The 22,983-nt window shown below is 44.4% G+C and overlaps 1 protein-coding gene across 2 annotated transcripts in view; it reads left to right on the top strand.

Moving 5' to 3' along the window:
* Positions 1 to 22,983, top strand: part of VPS13B (vacuolar protein sorting 13 homolog B) — a 947,892-nt gene that overhangs the window by 887,130 nt on the left and 37,779 nt on the right. For both annotated transcript variants that reach the window (XM_065397834.1, XM_065397833.1), the window contains exons 44-53: positions 302 to 565; positions 1,041 to 1,124; positions 1,318 to 1,493; positions 2,604 to 2,774; positions 4,509 to 4,710; positions 5,947 to 6,135; positions 6,553 to 6,699; positions 7,655 to 7,938; positions 11,640 to 11,767; positions 12,735 to 12,934. In XM_065397834.1, coding sequence (XP_065253906.1) covers positions 302 to 565; positions 1,041 to 1,124; positions 1,318 to 1,493; positions 2,604 to 2,774; positions 4,509 to 4,710; positions 5,947 to 6,135; positions 6,553 to 6,699; positions 7,655 to 7,938; positions 11,640 to 11,767; positions 12,735 to 12,934 — 1,845 coding nt within the window. The remainder of the gene's footprint in view (positions 1 to 301; positions 566 to 1,040; positions 1,125 to 1,317; positions 1,494 to 2,603; positions 2,775 to 4,508; positions 4,711 to 5,946; positions 6,136 to 6,552; positions 6,700 to 7,654; positions 7,939 to 11,639; positions 11,768 to 12,734; positions 12,935 to 22,983) is intronic.

The following is a 22,983-nucleotide window of genomic DNA, read 5'->3' as shown; positions in this document are numbered from 1 at the left end:
TGAGGTATCTTAATAATTATGGTTCTCTGAATTATCAATGCATTTGGCCAGTCATAAGAATATTTTTCTTTATAAAATCAACGCACTGTTGGAATATCTAAAGAGCTCACTCTCCATCATTTTCAGCAACTCTCAGAAACAAAACATTGCTCGATTTTTTTTTCACTCTAGATTGTTCTTGTAAAATTACTCAAGAGGTATTTGAAGAATCTTGTCTCTTAAATTTAATTCCACAGTGACACCCTTTGAGTTTTCTTTTCAGAAATTGGTAATGCAGCGGTTGTCTATTTTTATGTTTTAGATCATAATCTGTGGAAGACAGATGGTCTGTAGTTATCTGGCTGACGGCATCGAATTAAAAGTGGTTCAGCACTACATTGGTCAAGATGGGCAGGCAGTTGTTAAAGAACATTTTGACTGCCTTGCAGCCACACAAAAGCTGCCTTCCTATGTTCTAGAAAATGATGAGCTGACGGAGTTGAGTGTGAAAGCTAAAGGAGATGAAGACTGGTCAAGAGATGTATGTCTCAATTCCAAACACACAGAATATAGCACAGTCATTCAGGTATGAAGATAAATAGATGTTTGAGTATAGCATTTAAAAATTTCCACCTAAAACTCCCAGGCTCCTTTGCAAATTCCAGCTTAGAGTACCTGGTGGAAACCTCACAGCCTGATTATCCATGTACATTCATCGGAATGGCACTTCCTTCTGGTCCAAACTACCTTCCCTCCTCCTCATCAGTAGCAGATAGCTGATAGAGGAACTTCTGATTGCATCCTTAATTATAGTAGTCATATTAGACTCCATTAGAGTAAAAAGATATGGTATGGCATACCTTAAATATGTCACATATTTAGGTTCCTATGTAAATTTAAAAAAAGAGAGCGAGCAATGTTACTCAAAGTGGTGAAGTGTTCTCTTCTCTACTTTCTGACTTACAGTAACTCAGAGTTCTAACTGATAGTGATCAAATGTTCAGCTTTATAAGCTAAAAATAATCTATCTTAATGCTGTCTATTCATCTCTCTGTGTGCAGGTGCCATCTTCAAACAGTTCAATTACTTATGTGTGGTGCACAGTTTTGACATTAGAACCCAACACTCAAGTACAACAACGACTAGTGAGTGCATTCACCATTCTCCGAATTCTGTATAGCTCTGTGGCCTTTTCGTGTTCTGAAATAAATTAAGGTCAGAATGACCCAGAGCAAAGATTTATTAACAGCTTGTTTCAGCAGCTGGAGTAGAATTAACATTAAGTTAGTGTGTTGTTTTTTGTTTGTTTTTCTGTTTTGCTTTTGTTTTTCTTTGTAGATTGTTTTCAGCCCTCTTTTTATCATGAGGAGTCATCTTCCAGATCCAATTATCATACATTTGGAGAAAAGAAGTCTGGGGTTGAGTGAAACACAAATGATTCCAGGAAAAGGGCAGGAGAAATCATTGCAAAATATAGAGCCTGATCTTACCCATCACTTGACATTTCAAGCCAGGTATAACTTGTGCATTTTCCTGAAAATGCCTACAATAAAAAAAAGAGTCATTGTTTGTCATTTCACTTTCAGTGCACTACTTCCAAGAATATTCCCTTTCATTGCATGTATAGAACAGATAACTGCATGGGCTGCTGAAAATGATACGATGGAATATTGTAAACTGTGCAGTTCCTCTTACTGCACCCAGGGCCGGCTCTGGCTTTTTTGCCGCCCCAGGCAAAAAAGCCTCCGGCTGCGCCCCCCCACCCCGCGGGGGGGGGGGCGGAGCCCGGGGGGGGGGGCGGCTGGAGCCCCGGGGCGAGGGTGGCTCTCCCCCCGGCGGCCGGGGGCAGGGCGCCGGGGGGGGCAGGGCGGCGAGCCCCGGCGGGGGCTCGGCTCTCCCCCCGGCGGCCGGAGGGAGGGCGCCGGAGGGGAGGGCGGCCGGAACCCTGGGAGGAGGGCGGCGAGCCCCGGTGGGGGCTCGGCTCTCCCCCCCCCCCCCGGCGGCCAGAGCGCCGGGGGCAGGGCGGCGAGCCCCGGCGGGGGCTCGGCTCTCCCCCCGGCGGCCAGAGCGCCGGGGGCAGGGCGGCGAGAGGGCGGCGAGCCCCGGCTGGGGCTCGGCTCTCCCCCCGGCGGCCAGAGCGCAGGGGGCAGGGCGGCGAGAGGGCGGCGAGCCCCGGCTGGGGCTCGGCTCTCCCCCCGGCAGCCGGGGGGAGGGCGCGGGGGGGAGGGCGGCCAGAGCGCCGGGGGGAGGGCGGCGAGCCCGGCTGTGGCCCCGCTCTCCCCGGCGGCCCCCCTCCAGGTGCCGCCCCAAGCACCAGCTTGGTTGCCTGGTGCCTGGAGCCGGCCCTGACTGCACCCATATCTGTTTATGTTGAGCATACAAATTAAGTGCGCCAGTTTTGGCATTTTGGAAAAAAAAGTTCCTACCATCTCCTGTGATGCCATATTCTACCAAGTTTGTGGGAGTCCATTTTCTGTTATATGTCTGGTTAATTTAATCCTGGTTTCGTATGAGATCATTCAGGTTTCAGAGTGCGCTCATAATGCTGCACTAAAGAAAATGTTAGCCATAGTTTGGACAACCTAGTGCTGTAATTGATTTCTGTTTCTGTTTTCATTTGACAGGGAAGAGGATGATCCATCAGAGTGTGCAGTTCCTATCTCAACAGCACTTATTAAACAGATAGCTACTAAATCCCATACAGGTGGCACTGTGAATCAGATACTCTCTGAGTTCTATGGGATTAATAGCTCTCCCCAGCCTGTGTGGCCATATAATAGAAAGGATTCAGAGAGGTAATATAGGCTTTGCTAAATGTTGCCCACTGAGGTTGCATTGTCATGAAATTAAAGAAATACATATGCAAATAAGGCAATATGTTAAAAGACCCTACATATTTCAATTGTAATAAAGGATCTAAAAGCCTTTAATTTTGTTCATGCTTGTGTAACTGGCTGATAATTTTATAAATATTTTCTGTAGTTAGGAGCTTCAGAAATCATTGCAAATAACCTAATGATAAATTTTTTACCAATTTTTCACCAAAATATCTTTTCCAAGTGAGCCTGTCTAGGTGTGCTATACACCATTAAAAAGTACATAGATTAGAGTAGTTAGCAAAAGTAGCTTTGGGTTTTTTGAGCTAACCAACCAGTGAGCAAACAGCACAACTGACACATGTGGATTTATGACCAGAAAGGCAATTTGTTCATTAGTCTAGCTTTCCTCAAATGCAAGTGGTATTTAGCCAGTGGATCATTTTACTGATTTCCTTTATTTAATTTCCTTCTTCCTGTGGTTGTGCAAGCCAAAAGAAAATTTTCTTTCAGTTATTATGAGCCTAGAATAACTACTCTTCACTTGGTACTGAGGGACTGGTAGTACAACAACAAAAACATGTAAATGGTCTAACAGTCAGGACACTGAAATGTAGTTATGCGACTTGTCCTACACAATAACCACAGCTGATACATGGCTCAGGCCCTGATCCTGCAAAGACTTACATGCTTAACTTTAAGGACTTAAGTAGTCTCTTTGAAATCCATAGGACTAATCACATGCTTAAAGTTAATAACTGTTCATGTTCCTTATAGGATCAGGGCCTGATTGAATACATCACTTCATAACAAGGGCCCTCAGTTCACTAAGAACTAATCTTAGTCATATAAAAATTGTTGCCTATGGCTTGTTAAAGCCCAAAATCCTGCTGAGAGTTCTTGAGAATAGATAAGTAGGGTTTCTCAGTGATAATGCAGTTACCCTAAAAACTCATTTTTAATCTGTTCTGACTTCTGTTATAACTAGCTAGAGTTTTGTCCAGCTTCAAATCTTTACTATTAAGCTACTCATTTGGAAGTAACTAAAAAACATAGAAGCAGCTGTCTTTACAGTACTTTATTTACTAGAGAAAGTTAGCGAGAATCAGTTTCCCTTTTTTGTGTATATTTAGCCAGATTTGTGAAACCAAGTTGTAAGGACTATATCTAGTTTAAGTCATAGGTGATATTCAAACATATCTTTACCTATGTTTGAATACCATATATGACATCTGTACTGATTTTTTAAACTGACAACAGAGTTTAAAGAGTTTAGATCAGCTCAGAGACTGCTCAAAACTACATTGTAAGGGCCATATCAGCCTTGTTTGCCCCCAGAATTGAGGAGTCTCAACCATTTTTTGTGGTTCCAGCACCTCTACTGTGATCAGCAGAGACTGTTTATGCAAATGTGATTTTTACAACCACTAAAATTGGCAGGAAGTAGTCAGAGCAGGTGTAGTCGGGATACTACTTTTAATGTTTTTTTTTAATTGATCAGATTTCAAATTGATTGTCCCTTTGATAAATTCCTGCTTTTACAACCTACACTTAGGGCCAGCTTTTTCCTGACAGTACCTCTATGCATTTCAGAATGATGTGTCATGATGAGGTATTGTAGAATAATTTCTGAGTAGCTAGAATGATTAAATGCAATTTTAACATTGAATTCATAATTTTCTTTTTTTTCTTTTGATATGTTATTTGGAACAGTAATGAACAGCTCACTCAGTGGGATAGCCCAATGCGGGTGAAGCTGTCAGTGTGGAAGCCATGTGTTAAAACTCTGCTGATAGAACTCCTGCCCTGGGCTCTGCTTAACAATCAGTCCAAATGGGATCTCTGGCTATTTGAAGGAGAGAAGATAGTTCTGCAGATACCTGCTGGGAAAACAATTATACCTCCAAATTTCCAGGTAGCCATACTGTTCAAGTTAACACGCACAAGTTTTCTAAACATTCAAACCTTATTTCAAGGCTATATTTCAATCCACATGGTCCACACGTTCTTGCTGCATTCTAGTCCATATGTGTACCAGTAATATGGTTATGGTCTGGGTATAAATATGAGCTGGAATCTGCCATGCTGATTGGACAAAATAAACAGATGTAGTCCAAGGCAGTTTGGCAGGACATGATGCAATACAGTGATTGACAAGTTAAGGTTGCTGCACAATATGGCTCACAGATGCCCATGAAAAAATCTGCTTTGAGAGTATAGAGCAGATCTTGCATGCTAGGTGAGCTACTCTCCTAATCTATGCACAGACAGATTGCATTCTTCACTGTTTCCTTCTGGGTATCTGTAGTGCCTACTTGATTCTAATTATGTGTCATCAATACTTGGGAGAATCTGGCTCTGCCATCCAGCTAACCAGTGGTGGGTGTTGACCACCATGGAAGATTTCACCGCTATCTTCCCATTGTCCCAGTAGCCAGTTGCACAGCTACCTTCCTAATTGCACAATGCCAGGTGCAAAGGCTACTTTGTCTCTTATATATATACATTGGCTTAGGTGGCACAGCTGATGGCCTGGGAAGAATGTTTGTCTTGAGAGTAATTTTTTTTCATGACTTGTGCTGTGTATGTAGTATGTGCTTTCAAGAACATTGATGATGTCTGTTGTGATAAAGGTGGATTTCAAATGGGGGAGATGGGAGGACTGCTCAGGTATACATCCTCCAACTTGAATTTGGTTCACAAAATAGATTTAGTTGGATTTTCCCTTTGACGTGCCTTCTTTTTGGCCACCCATACACTTTTCTTATCACAACTCCCAACCTGTTATCTGAGTTTAAGCAGAATTAAACTTAATTTGCATGTCTACTCAGTGCCTCATCAGTGCAAGTTATACAACTTTGTGGCATATAACTGTTTTCTGGATATGTTGCTTTGGTTGACTAGCTACACCACCTTGTATTTGCCACTAAATGTTGCCAGTAATTTTTAAGATATTTATACAGTAGCATCAGCATGTCCCTTATAAAATGTATACTGTATAGAGAGAATTAAAGGGGGGAAATATAGGTCTGCAGAAAAGCAATAAAGGAAGTTGGTTTTAGGTATATGCATACTTGACAATTACTGTTAACTGTAGTATGAGTGTAAAAGTTAGCAGAAAGTTCTAAATATGGTTATTTTCCATTTACAGGAAGCTTTTCAAATTGGAATATACTGGGCAAACACTAACACTGTGCACAAATCAGTGGCAATCAAACTAGTTCATAACATAACATCTCCAAAATGGAAGGATGCAGACAATGGGGAAGTGGTAACACTGGATGAAGAAGGGTTTGTTGAAACTGAAATAAAACTTGGTGCCTTCCCAGGTCATAAAAAGGTGAGGAAGACATTGTGACGATTTATAACTTTATCATTTCAAACAGAGAATAATCAAACGGCAGATGAAAGCTGTCAAATACATAACAATGCACAGACTTTGCTCAAAAATATGTTAATAGATTCAAAAGCATAATGCAAAGATAAATAATGGATCAAATGTAATTTAAAGCTTAGATCATCTATAAAATGCACAACATCACTTTAAGCAAATTAAAATTATGAATTCTCAGTCTTCTTTGAAAAATATTGACTGATGCAACTAACAGGAATTCTGCTTAGAAATTTGATGCAGATCAGGTTATAATGTAGAGGAATTAAGACAGGGTCTCCAACCTAAAATATTGTTTTCTTACTGTATTACAAAAACTTTGTTGTTTTTATGTCTGTTAACATGTTCTTTTAAATTATCCTGCAGTTGTGTCAGTTCTGCATTTCCTCTATGGTTCAGCATGGTATTCAAATTCTACAGATTGAAGATAAGACAACAGTAATCAACAATACATCATACCATATCTATTGTATACCACAGCTGTCTGTTTCAAGGCCTCGGTCAGGAGAGGAGGTAGAGTATTTTGGATATTATTTTTCTTTGGCTTCTGCACTAGGTAGGCATTGATATTTATTTAAAGTCTCAAATTTGTCTTGCAAAAATTGAACAGAAAAAAGTAAAAAGTTAAGAGTTAATAAAGATAAGTAATTTCATATTGTTTTAATTAAAAACGGGGAAGCTATGGTAAATTCAGCTACGGTAATTAACTGTGATCGATATCTGTGCAAAGTGGCAGATCCCTACACATTGCAGGATTAGTTCTGCCTGGTTTCCATCTGTTCAGAGAATGAAGACCATTGCTGTAATATAGGCAGTATAATCCATAATAGCTGTTGAAGTACTTCTGAGAATTTGTACTAAATTCACATGTAGAAGAGGTACATCTGCTTTGCAGGATGAAATATTTGAGGTAGCGTTTTTAGACAACTCCAGTACCTGATCATAAGCCATGGGTCTGTAGATATTCCCCAAGTTTATGTATTTCAAGGAGTGAAATATTCATTCATTAATGTAAGTTTTCTGTGACAGCACTGTATGTTTAGGAAATAAGCATACAGTAAGCAGAATGCGTGCAGGCACAAATATATTTTTAATCAGTCATTTATGTATTGATTAGGGCATGCAGGTAAATGAACAACAGACACATGGGAGGTATTTAAGGGGCAGGTTGCAACTTTATTAATTTAACACTGGGGAGGGGCACTATATGCCCACCCCCTGCTCTCACATACCAGGCAGAACCGAATTTAACTCACTGACTTAAATTTGATAGCATGGGTGTAATGGGACAGAATATGAGGACAGAATATGGCTGAATATCTGTTGAATCCTGCAGCCCCATTGATGCTGTACTTTTAGTTACAGTTTTCTAATTGGGAACTTATAACTGTTCATGGTAAAAGTTAAATATCAATGGACTGTTGTTATGACCCAACATGTCTTTGCATTATCTTCTTTTTCTTTCCAGTATTTACACATACCAGACAGTACTGCATTCAGCATCTGCCCAGCTGGGGAGCCACCTACTGAAAAATTGAGCTCTGTTCCTTGCTGGGACCTGATGTCAGACATCAGTCAGTCAACTTCAGAAGTGTCCCTTTTTCAAAAGCACATATTGCTAAGTTTCAGTCCAGTTGTGTGTGCTGACAGCTCACGGTGCTGGAGCCTGCCAGCTGTGATTAGACCAGAGTTTCCTAGACAGAGTGTGTCAGTACCCATTGGAGTTTGTAATGAAAGTGGATTTTGTACCAGGTAAATTGAATAAATGTGAATGACGTTCTTCTTTGACTGTCAGTATAAAGCTTTATCTAGAAACAAAGCATAAGAGATTAATAGAAAAGTTAAAATAACAACATATGTCCACCATATGTAAAGTCAGATCTCACTTTAATTTAAAAAAACTGTTACTGTTTGATGTTTTAGACACTTTAAATAAATGGTTGAATGTTATGATCATGTACAACTTGTACTATTTTACTATTTACATGGCTCCTCCTTTTACATGTATAATCCTATACAGAATAAGAGAGAATGAAAAGAAGTCTTTTCAACATTTTTGAAAATTTGCATGAAATAATACAAATTAAGAGTTGGAAGTACAATGTTAAGTAATATAATTCCAAACTATAGGTTTTGTTTTTAAAAGAGTTGACCAAACCAAATATTATAGAAATGCTTTCAGGATTATCTTCTGTCAATTAAAACAATTTTTAGTTTGGATTTATACAATTCTGTACGGTGTTTGAAACCCAAATATTGCAGCATTAAGAGCCAGGAAATGAAACTGACTGAGAGGGATTTTATTGTCCAGGTTGAATGAAATGCAAAAAGTAAGCAAATGGAGTAAATGGTGAAAAATATAATTGGTTTAAAAATCATTTCAGTTTTATTAATCTAAGTTGTTAGTAGCACAGGAAAGAAAAAATGTTTGTTATTTTTAATATATGATTTTTAACTTTGTAGTAGCCCTTTGAGAAACATGCTGAAAAATAAATAATGAAGTAGAATTGGAAACATTTTCTGTACTTTTTCTCTCTCCAAATATTTCTAGAAATCCTAAGCGAGAACTTGAGAAGATGTTTTCTTTGTTCAGAGATTTTGTGATCCACTATATTTTAACCATGTAATTTTTAATTTGTTTAACCATTTAAATTTTTAATCTAGCAATTTGGGGAAGTATCTTTGAAAGCTATGCAAAAATGCACAATAACATTTAATAAGAAGAATAAGAGAGAAGAACAGGAAAAACAACATTGGGGATAAACTGTTTTGAGAATGTAGCAAGAAAAGATCTCCAAGTTTTAAAGCTTGCTATATCCAAATATGTATTCTCCTTTCAAAACAAGAAATGCCTCCAGCAAGTTAAAAATAAAACTCCTGCGATGTAGGAGACCTGACTTTCATTTCCAGACCTGAGGTCTGATTCTGCTCTCACTTATGCAGGTGTAAATGAGAAATAAATTCACTAAAATCAGTGATGCTACATCACTGTAAGTGAGTTATATAGTCTTTCTTTCACTTGGCCAGCAGAGGTGGGAGGGGTTTTGGAGGCAACATTCTCAGTCTATGTGGAGTAAGGTGGGAATACCTCATATCATTCAATTACTCAACAGCAATTCCTCTAGATAATTTAGAAGTGATATTGGTGGATTCCAGAGATACACATGCAGACTTCAGGTGGAATGATCTAGCAAAAATAGGGTTCCTGAGAGTGGGGAAGAATAATGTGAGGTTCCTCAGGGTTCGGATGGGGATGAACTCCCTTTCAAAAACTGGCATAGTCATATTTTAGACCTGTTATTTCATAAAAATCACTTTAAAGAAGCAGATTTTCAGAAGTGGCCATTAAAATTGCACATTCAAGCAAGCAGTTGTGTGTGCAAATCAGGAAATGGTACCTCTTATTCACTAATGATAATCCACAATTAATTGATTTTCTTTTTTAAATTGCAACAGTAGTGATCCAAAATGCTAGAATTTAAAATACTGATATTGTTATGGATCATTACTGCAAAGTATTGTGTTGTTGTATTTTTCAAATAATATTTACATGTACAAAAACTTTTTTTTTAAATAGCATTTATATGTACGTGCAAATTTTCCTGAGCTGTTTCAGAAGTCACTTTTCAAAATTTGGCCCGGAAATTCTCATTGTTTTCAGTTCCTATAAGTCTGCAGTTTAAGGCTCTAACCCTGCAAGCATGCAGGTACTTAATTTTGAACACAGAAGTAGTCCCATTAAAGTCAGTTTATTCTCTAATGTTGTCCTATTTTTCTCTTGCCTTTCTTTTAAAATGTATTGTCAGTAGGACTTCTCACATGCTTAATCATAGGACTGAAAGGGACCTCGAGAGGTCATCTATTCCAGTCCCCTGCACTCATGGCAGGACTAAGTATTATTTAGACCTTTCCTGACAGGTGTTTGTCTAACCTGCTCTTCAAAATCTCCAATGATGGAGATTCCACAACCTCCCTAGGCAATTTATTCCAATGCTTAACCACCCTGACAGTTAGGAAGTTTTTCCTAATGTCCAACCTAAACCTCCCTTGCTGCAATTTAAGCCCATTGCTTCTTGTCCTATCCTCAGAGGGTAAGAAGAACAATTCTTCTCTCTTCTCCTTGTAACAACCTTTTATGTACACCACTACCCCTATATAACACGACCCGATATAACACGAATTAGGATATAACACGGTAAAGCAGTGCTCCGGGGGGGCGGGGCTGCGCACTCCGGTGGATCAAAGCAAGTTCGATATAATGCGGTTTCACCTATAACGCGGTAAGATTTTTTGGCTCCCGAGGACAGCGTTATATTGAGGTAGAGGTGTACTTGAAAACTGTTATCATGTCCCCTCTCAGTCTTCTCTTCTCCAGACTAAACAAACCCAATTTTTTCAAGCTTCCCTCATAGGTCATGTTTTCTAGACCTTTAATCATTTGTGTTGCTCTTCTCTGGACTTTCTCCAATTCGTTCACATCTTTCCTGAAATGTGGCACCCAGAACTGGACACAATACTTCAGTTGAGGCCTAATCAGTGTAGAATAGAGCAGAATAATTATTTCTTGTGTCTTGCTTACAACACTCCTGCTAATACATCCCAGAATGATGTTCGCTTTTTTTGCAACGGTGTTACACTGTTGACTCATATTTAGCTTGTGGTCCACTATGACCCCCAGATCTCTTTCCGCAGTACTCCTTCCTAGGCAGTCATTTTCCATTTTGTATGTGTGCAACTGATTGTTCCCTCCTAAGTGGAGTACTTTGCCTTTGTCCCTATTGAATTTCATCCTATTTACTTCAGACCATTTCTCCAATTTGTCCAGATCATTTTGAATTATAATCCTATCCTCCAAAGCACTTGCAACCCCTCCCAGCTTGGTATTGTCCGCAAACTTTATAAGTGTAGTCTCTATGCCATTATCTAAATCAGGGGTCGGCAACGTTTGGCACGCGGCTCGCCAGGGTAAGCACCCTGGTGGGCTGGGCCAGTTTTATTTACCTGCTGACGCGGCAGGTTCGGCCGATCGCGGCCCCCACTGGCCACGGTTTGCTGTCCCGGGCCAATGGGGGTGGCGAGAAGCCGTGGCCAGCACATCCCTCGCCCGCGCCGCTTCCCGTCGCCCCCATTGGCCCGGGACGGCGAACCGCGGCCAGTGCGGGCCGCGATCGGCCGAACCTGCCGTGTCAGCAGGTAAATAAAACTGGCCCGGCCCGCTAGGGTGCTTACCCTGGCGAGCCGCATGCCAAACGTTGCCGACCCCTGATCTAAATCATTGATGAAGATATTGAACAGAACCGGACCTAGAACTGATCCCTGTGGGACCAGTGCATAAGCGTCTGCAGAATTGGGCCTAAGAGTGAAAAATCTTACAGAGGGGGTGTTAATAATAGTAAATTTGAAGTTCATCCAAAGAATTATATAATCACATGTATAATGTTTTTCTGTTGTAGAGCCATAGCATTGACTTATCAAGAGCATCTTGGGGTGACATACTTAACTCTTACGGAAGACCCTAGTCCTCGCATAATTATCCATAACAGGTGTTCTGTCTCATTGCTTATAAAGGAGAACATCAAAGGTATGGAATTTATGTTGCAACACAGTAATCAGAAACAAACCATTGTCATAATAAAACCATTATGCTCTTTATCTCTACTGTAAGTTTTAAGTCTGTAGGTGCTATAGTTATGACCATCACTGGGTGGAGAATGGTAATTCCGTTTTGCTGAGGATTGATGCCCAGATTTTTAAAGCTATTTAAGCATTGTGGTACTCAGCATTGCAATGCCTAACTGATTTAGGAGCTTCCGTCTCATTTTCAAAACTGAATCAGGTGTTTGGGAGCCTAATTCCCATTGGAATGAGACATAGGCTCCTAAATCGGTTAGGCGTTGCAATGCTGTGCACTGTAACACCTAAATGCCTTTAAAAATTTGAGCCTTAGTGATTTCAAACTACTGGTTCATTTTGATTCAGAACGAGAACCTAAAATTTGAAATTCTCCACAAAATGGAATTACCATTCTCTGCCCTGCTTTACAGGGAGTCCCAGCTTTGGGGCAGTCCACCTGGCGGGCTGTCCAGGAGCTGGGGAGCCTACAAGCCTTGGGAGCCTGAGCAGTCAAGAATTCAGGCGTCTGGGCTGCCAAGAGCTGCAAGCCTGGTAGCCAAGGCTTCCAGCTTCAGAGGAGCCAGGAGCATGGAAACTCAGGTTCCCCAGTAGCCTACCTGATGAGCCGGGCGGGTAAACTGGCAGGAAACTGGGCAGGTTTCAATGGAATTTATTGAAATTGACATGTCCCCACAGGACATTTGGATTTTGACCAATTGACAAATTCTGACAAAAAAATATTTGTTGAATAATTTTCAATCAGCTCTAGCTATGACAAATTACTGTACTGAATAATATAAGTTGCTGGAAAAAAAATGTTTTAAAACAAAAACCAAACATAAAAGACAAAGGTGAGCTTTTTTTGTAGTAGAAAAATCTCTTGTACATGTACAAACAGTTGAAGAGCCTAATCTAGACATTTTGTAAAATTTCAGACACACCAAAGTTTGAAGTTTATTGCAAGAAGATTCCAGCTGAATGTTCTATTCATCATGAGCTTTATCATCAAGTCTCCGGCTACCCAGATTGCAAAACCAAGGACCTGCTGCCCAGCATTCTTCTGAAAGTGATATCAACAGATGAACTAACAAATGAATGGAGTGATTTTGTGGACATTAATAATCAAGGAACACAGGTAAATCATTAAAAAATATTTCTCAACTTAGAGGGTAAATGTCTTTAAAATGTGGGATAAATGGCCTAAACCAGGCGCACAGTAGTAAGTAGGCATCTCCACATGCAAAGGCAAATTCACAGGGAAATGTATTTTTTTCCATCATGTTAGACCTTCAAAGATCAATATTTCTAGGGGTTTTGCACCGAACACTGCCCAGATGAGTATAGTCATTTTGTTTTTGAAATTTACAATGGTAGAACTATATTCTGCATCTGCACAGAACCAAACTACATGCTAAACATGTAATTACCTTTTTGGTGCATGGCCCTGGTAGTTGTGTTTTCTGTTTAAGTCCTAGGAGCTCCCTCCAAGCCTGTATTTGTTGACATTTTAGATCCTGCCTTAGTTCAGGGGACTGGATTAGATGGCCTATCAAGTTCCCTTCCAGTCTTAAATTTCTATGATTTTATGATTTTTGTTTACCTTCTCATAAGCAAACTAGGGAAATATGGACAATATGAAATTAGTAAAAGGTGGATGTACATCAGTTGAATAACCATACTCAGAGAGAACTTATCACTGGTTTGCTGTCAAATTGGAAGGATGTATCTAGTGGAATCCCGTTGGGGTCTGTCCTGGGTCTAGGACTATTCAACATTTTCACTAGTGACTTTGATAATGGAGTGGAGATTATGCTTATAAAATTCGTGCATGACAGCAAGCTGGGAGGGGTTACAAGAAATTTGAAAAAGAGTATTAAAATTAATAATTCTTCTTCGAGTGCTTGCTCATATCGATTCCAATTAGGTGTGCGCGCGCCGCGTGCACGATCGTCGGAGAATTTTCTACCCTAGCAACACCCGGTGGGTCGGCTGTGGAGCCCCCTGGAGTGGCGCCTTCATGGCGCTGGATATATACCCCAGCCGACCCAGCGCCCCCTCAGTTCCTTCTTACCGCCCGTGACGGTCGTTGGAACTGTGGAGCACAGCATAGCTGTTCTCCACTCTCCCTAGCTTTACTCGTTAGTTCTTGTAAGATAGTAGTTGGTTATATTCTTTAGATTAGTAGTTTGTTGTTAATAGTTTGTAGAGTAGTTATAAATAGTTAGCGGGGGTTAAGGAGGCTATTATTCCCCCTTTTCCCCCGGCGCGCAGCCGGGCTCATGCCCAAGGCTCCTGGCTTTAAGCCGTGCGCGACCTGTGCTAAGCCTATGCCAACGGGAGACCCTCACGACTCTTGTCTGAAGTGTTTAGGGGAGTCTCACCAGACGGACAAGTGTAAGATCTGCAAGGCTTTCAGGCCCAGGACCAAAAAGGAGCGGGACTTCAGACTTAAGCAGCTCCTTATGGAGGCGGCACTTAGCCCAGATCCTCCTTCGGCGCGCCAAGTTCCGGCACCGAGCACCTCGGCGCGCAGCGCCCCAGCGGCACCCTCCGGTACTGCACCGCGAGCAGACGCGGATAAGGCCCCACGGCACCGTCCTCCCTCGGAACCGTGTCCGCCGCAAGCCCCTCGGCGCTGTTCCCTGTCTCCAGGACATAAAAGACCCCGCAAGACCCAGGACGCTGCCGTCCAACAGGCACCGGCTCCCCCCGTACCGGAGGTAGAGCCGCGTCCAGCTTCGGAGCGCCAGAGGGTGCAGGCATCATCAACACCGTTGACTCCGGCGCCGGGTGTAAGGCCGTTGAGTCCAGTGCGGACTGGCTCACCGCCTCGTCCTGTGGTTGAGCCTTGTCTCCCTTCTACACCGGAGACTTTTGCAACGGCGAAAGACCTCATCGCCCTCACGGAGCCGGCGCCGTCTCAGCCCGCGGCACCGCATGCCCTTCGTGCTGTGCAATCCAGGGGCAAGCCTGCCCTGATACGCCCTCCATCTCTGAGCGTGGACTCGCGGCACCGCTCCCGGTCTCGGAGCAGGTCCCGACGCCGCTCACAGTCCCGGCACCGATCTTCATCTCGGCGCCGGTCGTACCCGCGGCCCAGATCTTCCTCTCGGCACCGGTCTACTTCTCGGCACCGACCTGAGCATCGGTACCGGTCGGAGTCCAGACGCAGTTCCCGGCACCGGTATGAGCACCACTCCCGTTCGCGAGGCCGCTCCCAGCACTGAGTCTACAGACGGTCTTCGTCTTCGCGATCCAGATCTGGATCCCGGTACCGGCATGGCCATCAGCACTGTTCTCGATCCCGGTACCGCTCACCGGCACCGCACAGAGACCTCTCGCCTGTGGACCGGCACCGCTCGGCACCGTACCAGGACGAGCCCCTGTAACCACGCTCGGCACCGCCCTGGCCCTCAAGATCGGCGTCTCGCTCGTCGGAAGGGGCCTCCCGATCAGCATACCCTGCTCAGGGTCAGGCTGCAGACGACTTGGGTCATTGGCAGGAGGGGGCAGAGGACCCTAGACAGGACCCTGCACATTGGTCTTTCTGGACCCCATGGGCGTATCACCAAGCTCAAGGGGCTCCACCAGCGGCCTCTCGCTCGGCACACTCTGAGCCCAGGGTTCCTGAGGCCACCATCTCCCGTCCTCCCCCAGGGGGCATGGAGGCTCCAGTGCTGACACCCACGCAGGCCCCAGACCCCAGTGCAGGGGATCCTGCACATCAGGGACCCTTGGAGCCGGACCCTCATATGGATCCTTTACCCCCTGAGGCGTCCTCCTCATCCTCCCCAGATGAGGCGGTGGCGGGTACAACAGCCTCAGGCCCACCTCCAATAGACCTCCGTGCCCACCAAGACTTGTTGCGTAGGGTGGCACGGAATATGGACCTACAGGCTGAGGAGATAGTGGAGGTGGAGGACCCGGTGGTGAGCATCCTCTCAGCTGATGCCCCATCCCGGGTGGCGTTGCCCATTATTTGTACGATCCAGGCTAACGCTAATGCCATATGGCAGACCCCGGCCTCCATCCCTCCCACTGCTAGAGGTGTAGAGAGGAAGTACTTTGTCCCCTCTAAAGACCATGAGTACCTCTATACACACCCTCCGCCGTGTTCACTGGTAGTCTCCTCAGTGAACGCAAGAGAGCGCCGTGGTCAGCAGGCGGCAGCGCCCAAATCGAAGGACGCCAAACGCTTCGATTTGTTTGGGCGCAAGGTTTACTCAGCGCGGGGTCTGCAGCTCAGAGCCGCAAACCAACAGGCACTCCTGAGTCGGTACAATTACAACTCATGGAATTCCATGGGTAAATTTAAAGAGTTGGTCCCCCAGGACTCGAGGGAAGAGTTCGGGGCCCTAGTGGAGGAAGGTAAAAAGGTGGCTAGGACCTCCTTGCAGGCCTCCCTGGACATAGCGGACTCGGCTGCCAGGACACTAGCGTCTGGGATAGCCATGAGACGCGTCTCCTGGCTCCAGGTTTCAGGGTTACCGCCAGAACTGCAGCAGACCCTGCAAGATCTGCCGTTCGAGGGCCAGGGGTTGTTCTTGGACAAGACGGACTCTCGGTTGCAGAGCCTCAAGGACTCCAGAACCATCATGCGCTCCCTGGGGATGCATGTCCCGGGACCCCAGCGCAGGCCCTTTAGGCCCCAGCCACAAAGGTTCTACCCTCCTCCTCGTCCGAGACAGGACTTCCCCAGAAGGCGGGGACGAGGTGGTAGACGGAGGTCGACCGGCCCCCAACCCGGTCAGAACCAAGGCCCTCCTAGACCACCTTCAGGACCTAGGCAAAACTTTTGAAGGTGCGCTTGAGGACGGCGTGCCAGCCACTACCCAGGATCCATTTCCTTTCTTTCGGGATCGCCTCTCCCGTTTCCACCGTGCTTGGTCCCTTATAACCTCGGACCATTGGGTCCTTCACACGGTGGAGAGGGCATACGCTCTCCAGTTTTCTTCGTTCCCCCCCTCCCACCGCCCCTCCCCGTCCCTCTTCAGGGACCCTTCTCACGAGCATCTCCTTACACAGGAGGTTTTTGGGCTTCTCTCTATGGGGGCCATAGAGGAGGTTCCCCCAGATTTAAGGGGCAGGGGGTTTTACTCCCGCTACTTCCTGATCCCTAAAGCAAAAGAGGGTCTGCGACCCATTTTAGACTTACGCGGACTCAACAAATTCATAGTAAAGTTGAAGTTCCGCATGGTCTCCATGGGGACCATCATCCCTTCCCTGGATCCTGGAGACTGGTACGCCGCCCTCGACATGAAGGATGCATATTTTCATATAGCAATCTACCCCCCACACAGGCGCTTCCTTCGATTTGTAGTAAACAATGTGCACTACCAATTTGCCGTCCTTCCCTTCAGCTTATCCGTGGCTCCGAGAGTGTTCACCAAATGTATGACTGTCGTGGCAGCATACCTTCGTCGACAAAGGATACAGGTGTTCCCGTATCTAGATGACTGGCTGGTGCGCGGCCGCACCAGGGAGCAAGTTCAGGCCCACGTTCAGATAATACTACAAACATTCCATGAGTTAGGCATTCTACTCAACAAGGAAAAGTCCATTCTGGAGCCAACCCAGAGAATAGAGTTTATCGGGGCAGTTTTAGACTCCAGACTCGCCCGAGCTCTTCTGCCAGACACTCGGTTTCACACCATCACAAACATCATCCACGGATTCCAGGTCTTCCCGATCACCAGAATAAGGACGTGCCTCGGCCTGTTGGGACACATGGCCTCTTGCACTTACGTAACCAGGCATGCCAGACTTCGGCTTCGCCCACTTCAGGCCTGGGTATCGTCGGTGTATCGTCCTTATCGGGACAACCTGAACATGGTGGTCACGGTTCCGAACTCGATCTTGACCTCTCTCACCTGGTGGCTGGATCACAAGGTGGTTTGCGCAGGAATGCCATTTCACGCCCCACAACCCTCCCTGCACCTGGTCACGGACGCTTCATCTCTAGGTTGGGGCGCTCACCTCGGGGAGCACCATACCCAGGGCCTGTGGACCGCATCCCAACTAGCTCTGCACATCAATGTTCGAGAGCTGATGGCGGTGCGCCTAGCCTGTCAGGCATTTCTCGGTCTCCTACATGGCCGTTGCGTGTCAGTCCTCACAGACAACACCACGGCCATGTTCTACATCAACAAGCAAGGAGGAGCCCGGTCATCTCTCCTATGCCAAGAGGCCATTCGCCTGTGGGAGTTCTGCATTGCCCACTCGATACATCTCATGGCATCGTTCCTCCCTGGAGTCCAGAACACTCTAGCGGACCGTCTCAGCAGATCCTTCCAGACGCATGAGTGGTCAATTCGCCCGGATATCATCCATTCCATCTTCCAGAGGTGGGGATTTCCCCAGGTCGACCTGTTCGCCTCACGAGCCAACAGGAAGTGCCACGTGTTCTGCTCCCTCCAAGGACGATCTCCGGGCTCCCTGTCGGACGCTTTCCTCTTATCATGGAGAGACCAGCTGTTCTATGCTTTCCCTCCATTCCCACTGGTCCACAGGGTGCTGCTCAAGCTACGCAGAGACAAGGCACGTATGATTCTAGTCGCTCCAGCTTGGCCAAGACAGCACTGGTACACCACGCTTCTGGAGCTATCGGCACAAACTCCAATCACGCTTCCCTTATGCCCAGACTTGATCTCTCAGGACCACGGCTGACTCTGTCACCCCGACCTGCAATCGCTCCACTTTACAGCGTGGATGCTCCATGGCTGAATTGGACAGAGCTACGATGCTCACATCCCGTGCAACAGATTCTACTGGGAAGTAGAAAGCCCTCTACACGGACCACTTACTTAGCCAAGTGGAAACGGTTCTCCTGTTCGTGCGAGCAGCGGGCCACGCCCCCTTTGCAGGCGTCTATTCCTCTTATACTTGAATATCTCCTATCCCTAAAACAGCAGGGCTTGGCGATATCTTCGGTCAGGGTTCACCTGGCTGCTATATCACCTGGCTTCTTCCACCCAGGAGAACTCGCTTCCTCGGTCTTCTCTAACCCGATGGTCGTCAGATTCCTCAAGGGCTTAGACCGGCTATACCCACAGCAACGCCAACCCGTTCCGGCGTGGGATCTTAACCTGGTTTTCTCCAAGCTCACAGGGCCCCCGTTCGAGTCATTGGCTACCTGCTCACTCCTTTACCTATCTTGGAAGACAGCCTTCCTTGTAGCCATCACTTCAGCAAGGCGTGTTTCTGAAATCAGGGCGCTCACGTCTGAGCCTCCATACACAGTCTTCCATAAAGACAAGGTGCAGCTTCGCCCCCACCCTGCCTTTCTTCCCAAGGTGGTATCAGCTTTTCATGTGAACCAGGATATATTTCTCCCGGTCTTCCATCCTAAGCCGCACGCCACCCGTCAAGACCAGCGTATGCACTCCTTGGATGTACACAGGGCCCTTGCTTTCTATATTGAGCGTACGAAACCGTTTAGAAAGACGACGCAACTCTTTGTTGCAGTGGCCGACCGGATGAAAGGCTTACCGGTGTCCTCGCAACGTCTCTCCTCTTGGATCATGTCCTGCATTCGTGCTTGCTACGACCTGGCCGGTGCCCCGACGCCGCGTTGCACCGCCCACTCCACGAGGGCCCAAGCCTCCTCAACTGCCTTCCTGGCTCATGTCCCAATCCAGGACATTTGTAGAGCGGCGGTTTGGTCATCGGTCCACACCTTCGCCGCTCACTATGTGCTTGTACAGCAGTCCAGAGACGATGCTGCATTCGGATCAGCAGTTTTGCACACAGCGATGTCTCACTCTGACCCCACCGCCTAGGTAAGGCTTGGTAGTCACCTAATTGGAATCGATATGAGCAAGCACTCGAAGAAGAAAAAACGGTTACTCACCTTTGTAACTGTTGTTCTTCGAGATGTGTTGCTCATATCCATTCCAAACCCGCCCCCTGTCTCCACTGTCGGAGTAGCCGGCAAGAAGGAACTGAGGGGGCGCTGGGTCGGCTGGGGTATATATCCAGCGCCATGAAGGCGCCACTCCAGGGGACTCCACAGCCGACCCACCGGGTGTTGCTAGGGTAGAAAATTCTCCGACGATCGTGCACGCGGCTCGCGCACACCTAATTGGAATGGATATGAGCAACACATCTCGAAGAACAACAGTTCCAAAGGTGAGTAACCGTTTTTTACCTTGACAAATTGGAGAATTGGTCTGAAGTTGTCAAGATGAAATTCAATAAAGACAAGTGCAAACTACTGCATTTAGCAAGAAAAAATCAAATGTACAAATACAAAATGGGGAGTAACTGGTTAAGCAGTAGTACTGCAGAAAGGATCTGGGGGTTATAGTGGATCACAAATTGAACATAAACCAACAATATGATGTTGTGGAAAAAATCCAATATCCATCTGGGGTGTATTAACAGAAGTGTTGTCTGTAAGATGCAGTATATGATTATTCCACTTGGCACTGGCAGGGCCTCAGCTGGAGTACTGTGTCTGGTTTTGGGTGCCTCATTTTAACAAAGATGTGGACAAACTGGAGAGAGTCTCGAGGAGAGCAACAAAAATAATAAAAGGGTTAGAAAATCTGACCTATGAGGAATGGTTTAAAAACTGGGCATGTTTAGTCTAGAGAAGAGAAGACTGAGATGGGAAGTCTTCAAATATGTTAAGGGCTGTTATAAAGAGGACAATAATCAATTGTTCTCCAGGTCCACATAAGGTAGGACAAGAGAATGAGCTTAATCTGCAGCAAGGGAAATATAGGTTAGATATTAGGGAAAGCTTTCTAACTTAAGAACTGGAAAAGGTTATCAAGGAAGGTTGTGGAATTCCTGTCATTGGAAATTTTAAAGAACATGTTAAATAAATATCTGTCAGGGATGGTGTAGGTTTATTTGGTCCTGTGTCACCATGGGGGAATGGATTAGATGACCTCTTGAGGGACATTCCAGCCCTACATTTCTATGATTCTGTTATTCATGCATGGCTATTTTTATGACAAATAATACAAATTTTCCAGTTTTAAATTATGTCGCTCCTTTTTCATACTCCCAGATGCCTTGTTGTGAAAATTACTTGGTCTAGACACATCAATCTTGAGAAACTCTGGCCTCTTGAAGCAAATATATGCAAGATCCAACAGAATAAATTTCTCTCATTTAGTAACTTCACTATTCCAGCTTCCTTATCCCTCCAAATCCCACAGGACCCATCATTGTCATTCTCCTTCTGCTTCTTCATGGGAATGAAGTTTATGTTTATACAAAAGGGGGGTTATTTTATTCTTCAATTGGTTTTTCTCCTGTTTTGAGGTAAATGAAAACTTCCTTGCCTGGGATAGTGGTGTTTTGTTTTGTTTTTACAGAAATTTGTCCATCTTTAAAGTAATTAGCATACATGGAATCAACACAAACAGCTTTGCCACTTAAAAAAACATAGTAATTTCAGATGTTTTCCTTTGGGACCACTCACAAAATGTTCCTGATTATTAACTGGTATGTTAATTAGCGAGTAGTTCAGTTGAGTTCAGAAAGCCAGTCAACAATGTAAGGTTTCAAATTCCAGTCATTGATATTATGCCAGTCCAGTGTTCTTTATAGAAATCAGGCTCAAAGAAGGAATTAGATGCTTTGAAAGCATTTGGGGATCCTATCCTAGTGGAGGAATTCTCTCCAATTAAAAATTCTGATACTTCAGACCCTCAGCTTGCTTAACTCAAGCTTTAAAAGTCCCTTTGACTTACTGGTATGAAACATCTCAATTTCTTGGACTTTCTGAACCCAAAGCATTGAGGCTAATAACAAAACTTTCTTTGCTCAATGATGAAGTGTTACTTGAGTAAGCAGAATTTTTAAAAAAATCAATCCAAGATTACACTTTGAAATTGTTTATGTACTATGTTGGTATTTTGTGTGCATACTGTAACTACTCCACTTAATGATCTATCTTAAAAATAAAGTTATGGCTGCAGCGATCTTAATTCTGTTTCTCTATAGGAAAATACTAGATGTTGTTGCAGGTGTGTGATAATTTAAGTTTCAAACATAACAGCAACTAGCACAAGTCTGCATGTACTTTACATTATATGCAAAGATATTTGTTGGTTGTTTGGTCCAATGATAGTTTGTACATTGGTGTTGTTGCCTAATTCACTGAGTGGTTATTGATTATTGGTTATTGCTTATATTGATTGTTAAGGACTTCCATTTAATCAATGATTGAATTTCTAGGTTTGAAACGTTCTAGTCTCTGAATCAGGCACAACAGAATTAAGTTTAGTGTCTGGTTGGGAACCCCAAACGTGCACAATGACAACGCTCACGTTGAGGGCAAAGCTTTAAATACACCTCTACCTCGATATAATGCTGTCCTCGGGAGCCAAAAAAATCTTACCGCGTTATAGGTGAAACCGTGTTATATTGAACTTGCTTTGATCCGCCGGAGTGCGCAGCCCCGCCCCCCCCCCCCCCCGAGCACTGCTTTACCACGTTATATCCGAATTCGTGTTATATCGGGTAGCGTTATATCGAGGTAGAGGTGTACTTGTATTAGTATAATTAATAAAAACACAAATGTTCCAAACCAAATGAGAATGTAGCTGTAATGTAAAATTAAGGTGCTGTCCTACACCAGACCTTACACATACTTACCCCTTCTTGTGGAAACTTAGTGGTAAGAGACAGGCAGTTATCCATGGCATGCCATATAAGTCTGATGGTCACGATCTCGAGGCCTACATGGTGATTGGGCCTATTATAGGTCCTGGTGACTGCTATGAATATTCATGTTGATGCCCAGCTTTCTTTGTTCATAACTGACTTCCTCACCATAATAATGTTGAGGTGTCCTTATCCTATAGGTTAGTATATTAATGATCTCAACTTAGCATATACATCATTCATTGCGAAGGCAAGTTTGTGTTTGTACTTTTTTTAGATGTTCCTATCCTAAAATATCCAAAGCTGATATTAGTTCATATTCCTGTGGTTGCCTGGTACAAAAAAAATCTCCTAAGCATGATATTCCCTGTTCCCCAGTAACTCAGAGTCACTGTTGGGTAACTCGCTTATGCTAAGGTTCATAGCCTTCAAAGCCTTAAGCTAAATACTTAAGCTAAATATATTACAGGGTGTAGGCCTGTAGGTTTCTTGCATTAGTGTGATATAAAATATCTTTAAACTAGCTCTGTGGGCTACAGTGATTCCTTCAGAATATCTAAGGCA

Source organism: Emys orbicularis, chromosome 2 (assembly GCF_028017835.1).
Source record: "Emys orbicularis isolate rEmyOrb1 chromosome 2, rEmyOrb1.hap1, whole genome shotgun sequence".
NCBI lineage: Eukaryota > Metazoa > Chordata > Testudines > Emydidae > Emys > Emys orbicularis.
Note: the sequence above shows the minus strand (reverse complement) of the source record. Positions and strands in the feature narration are given on the sequence as shown.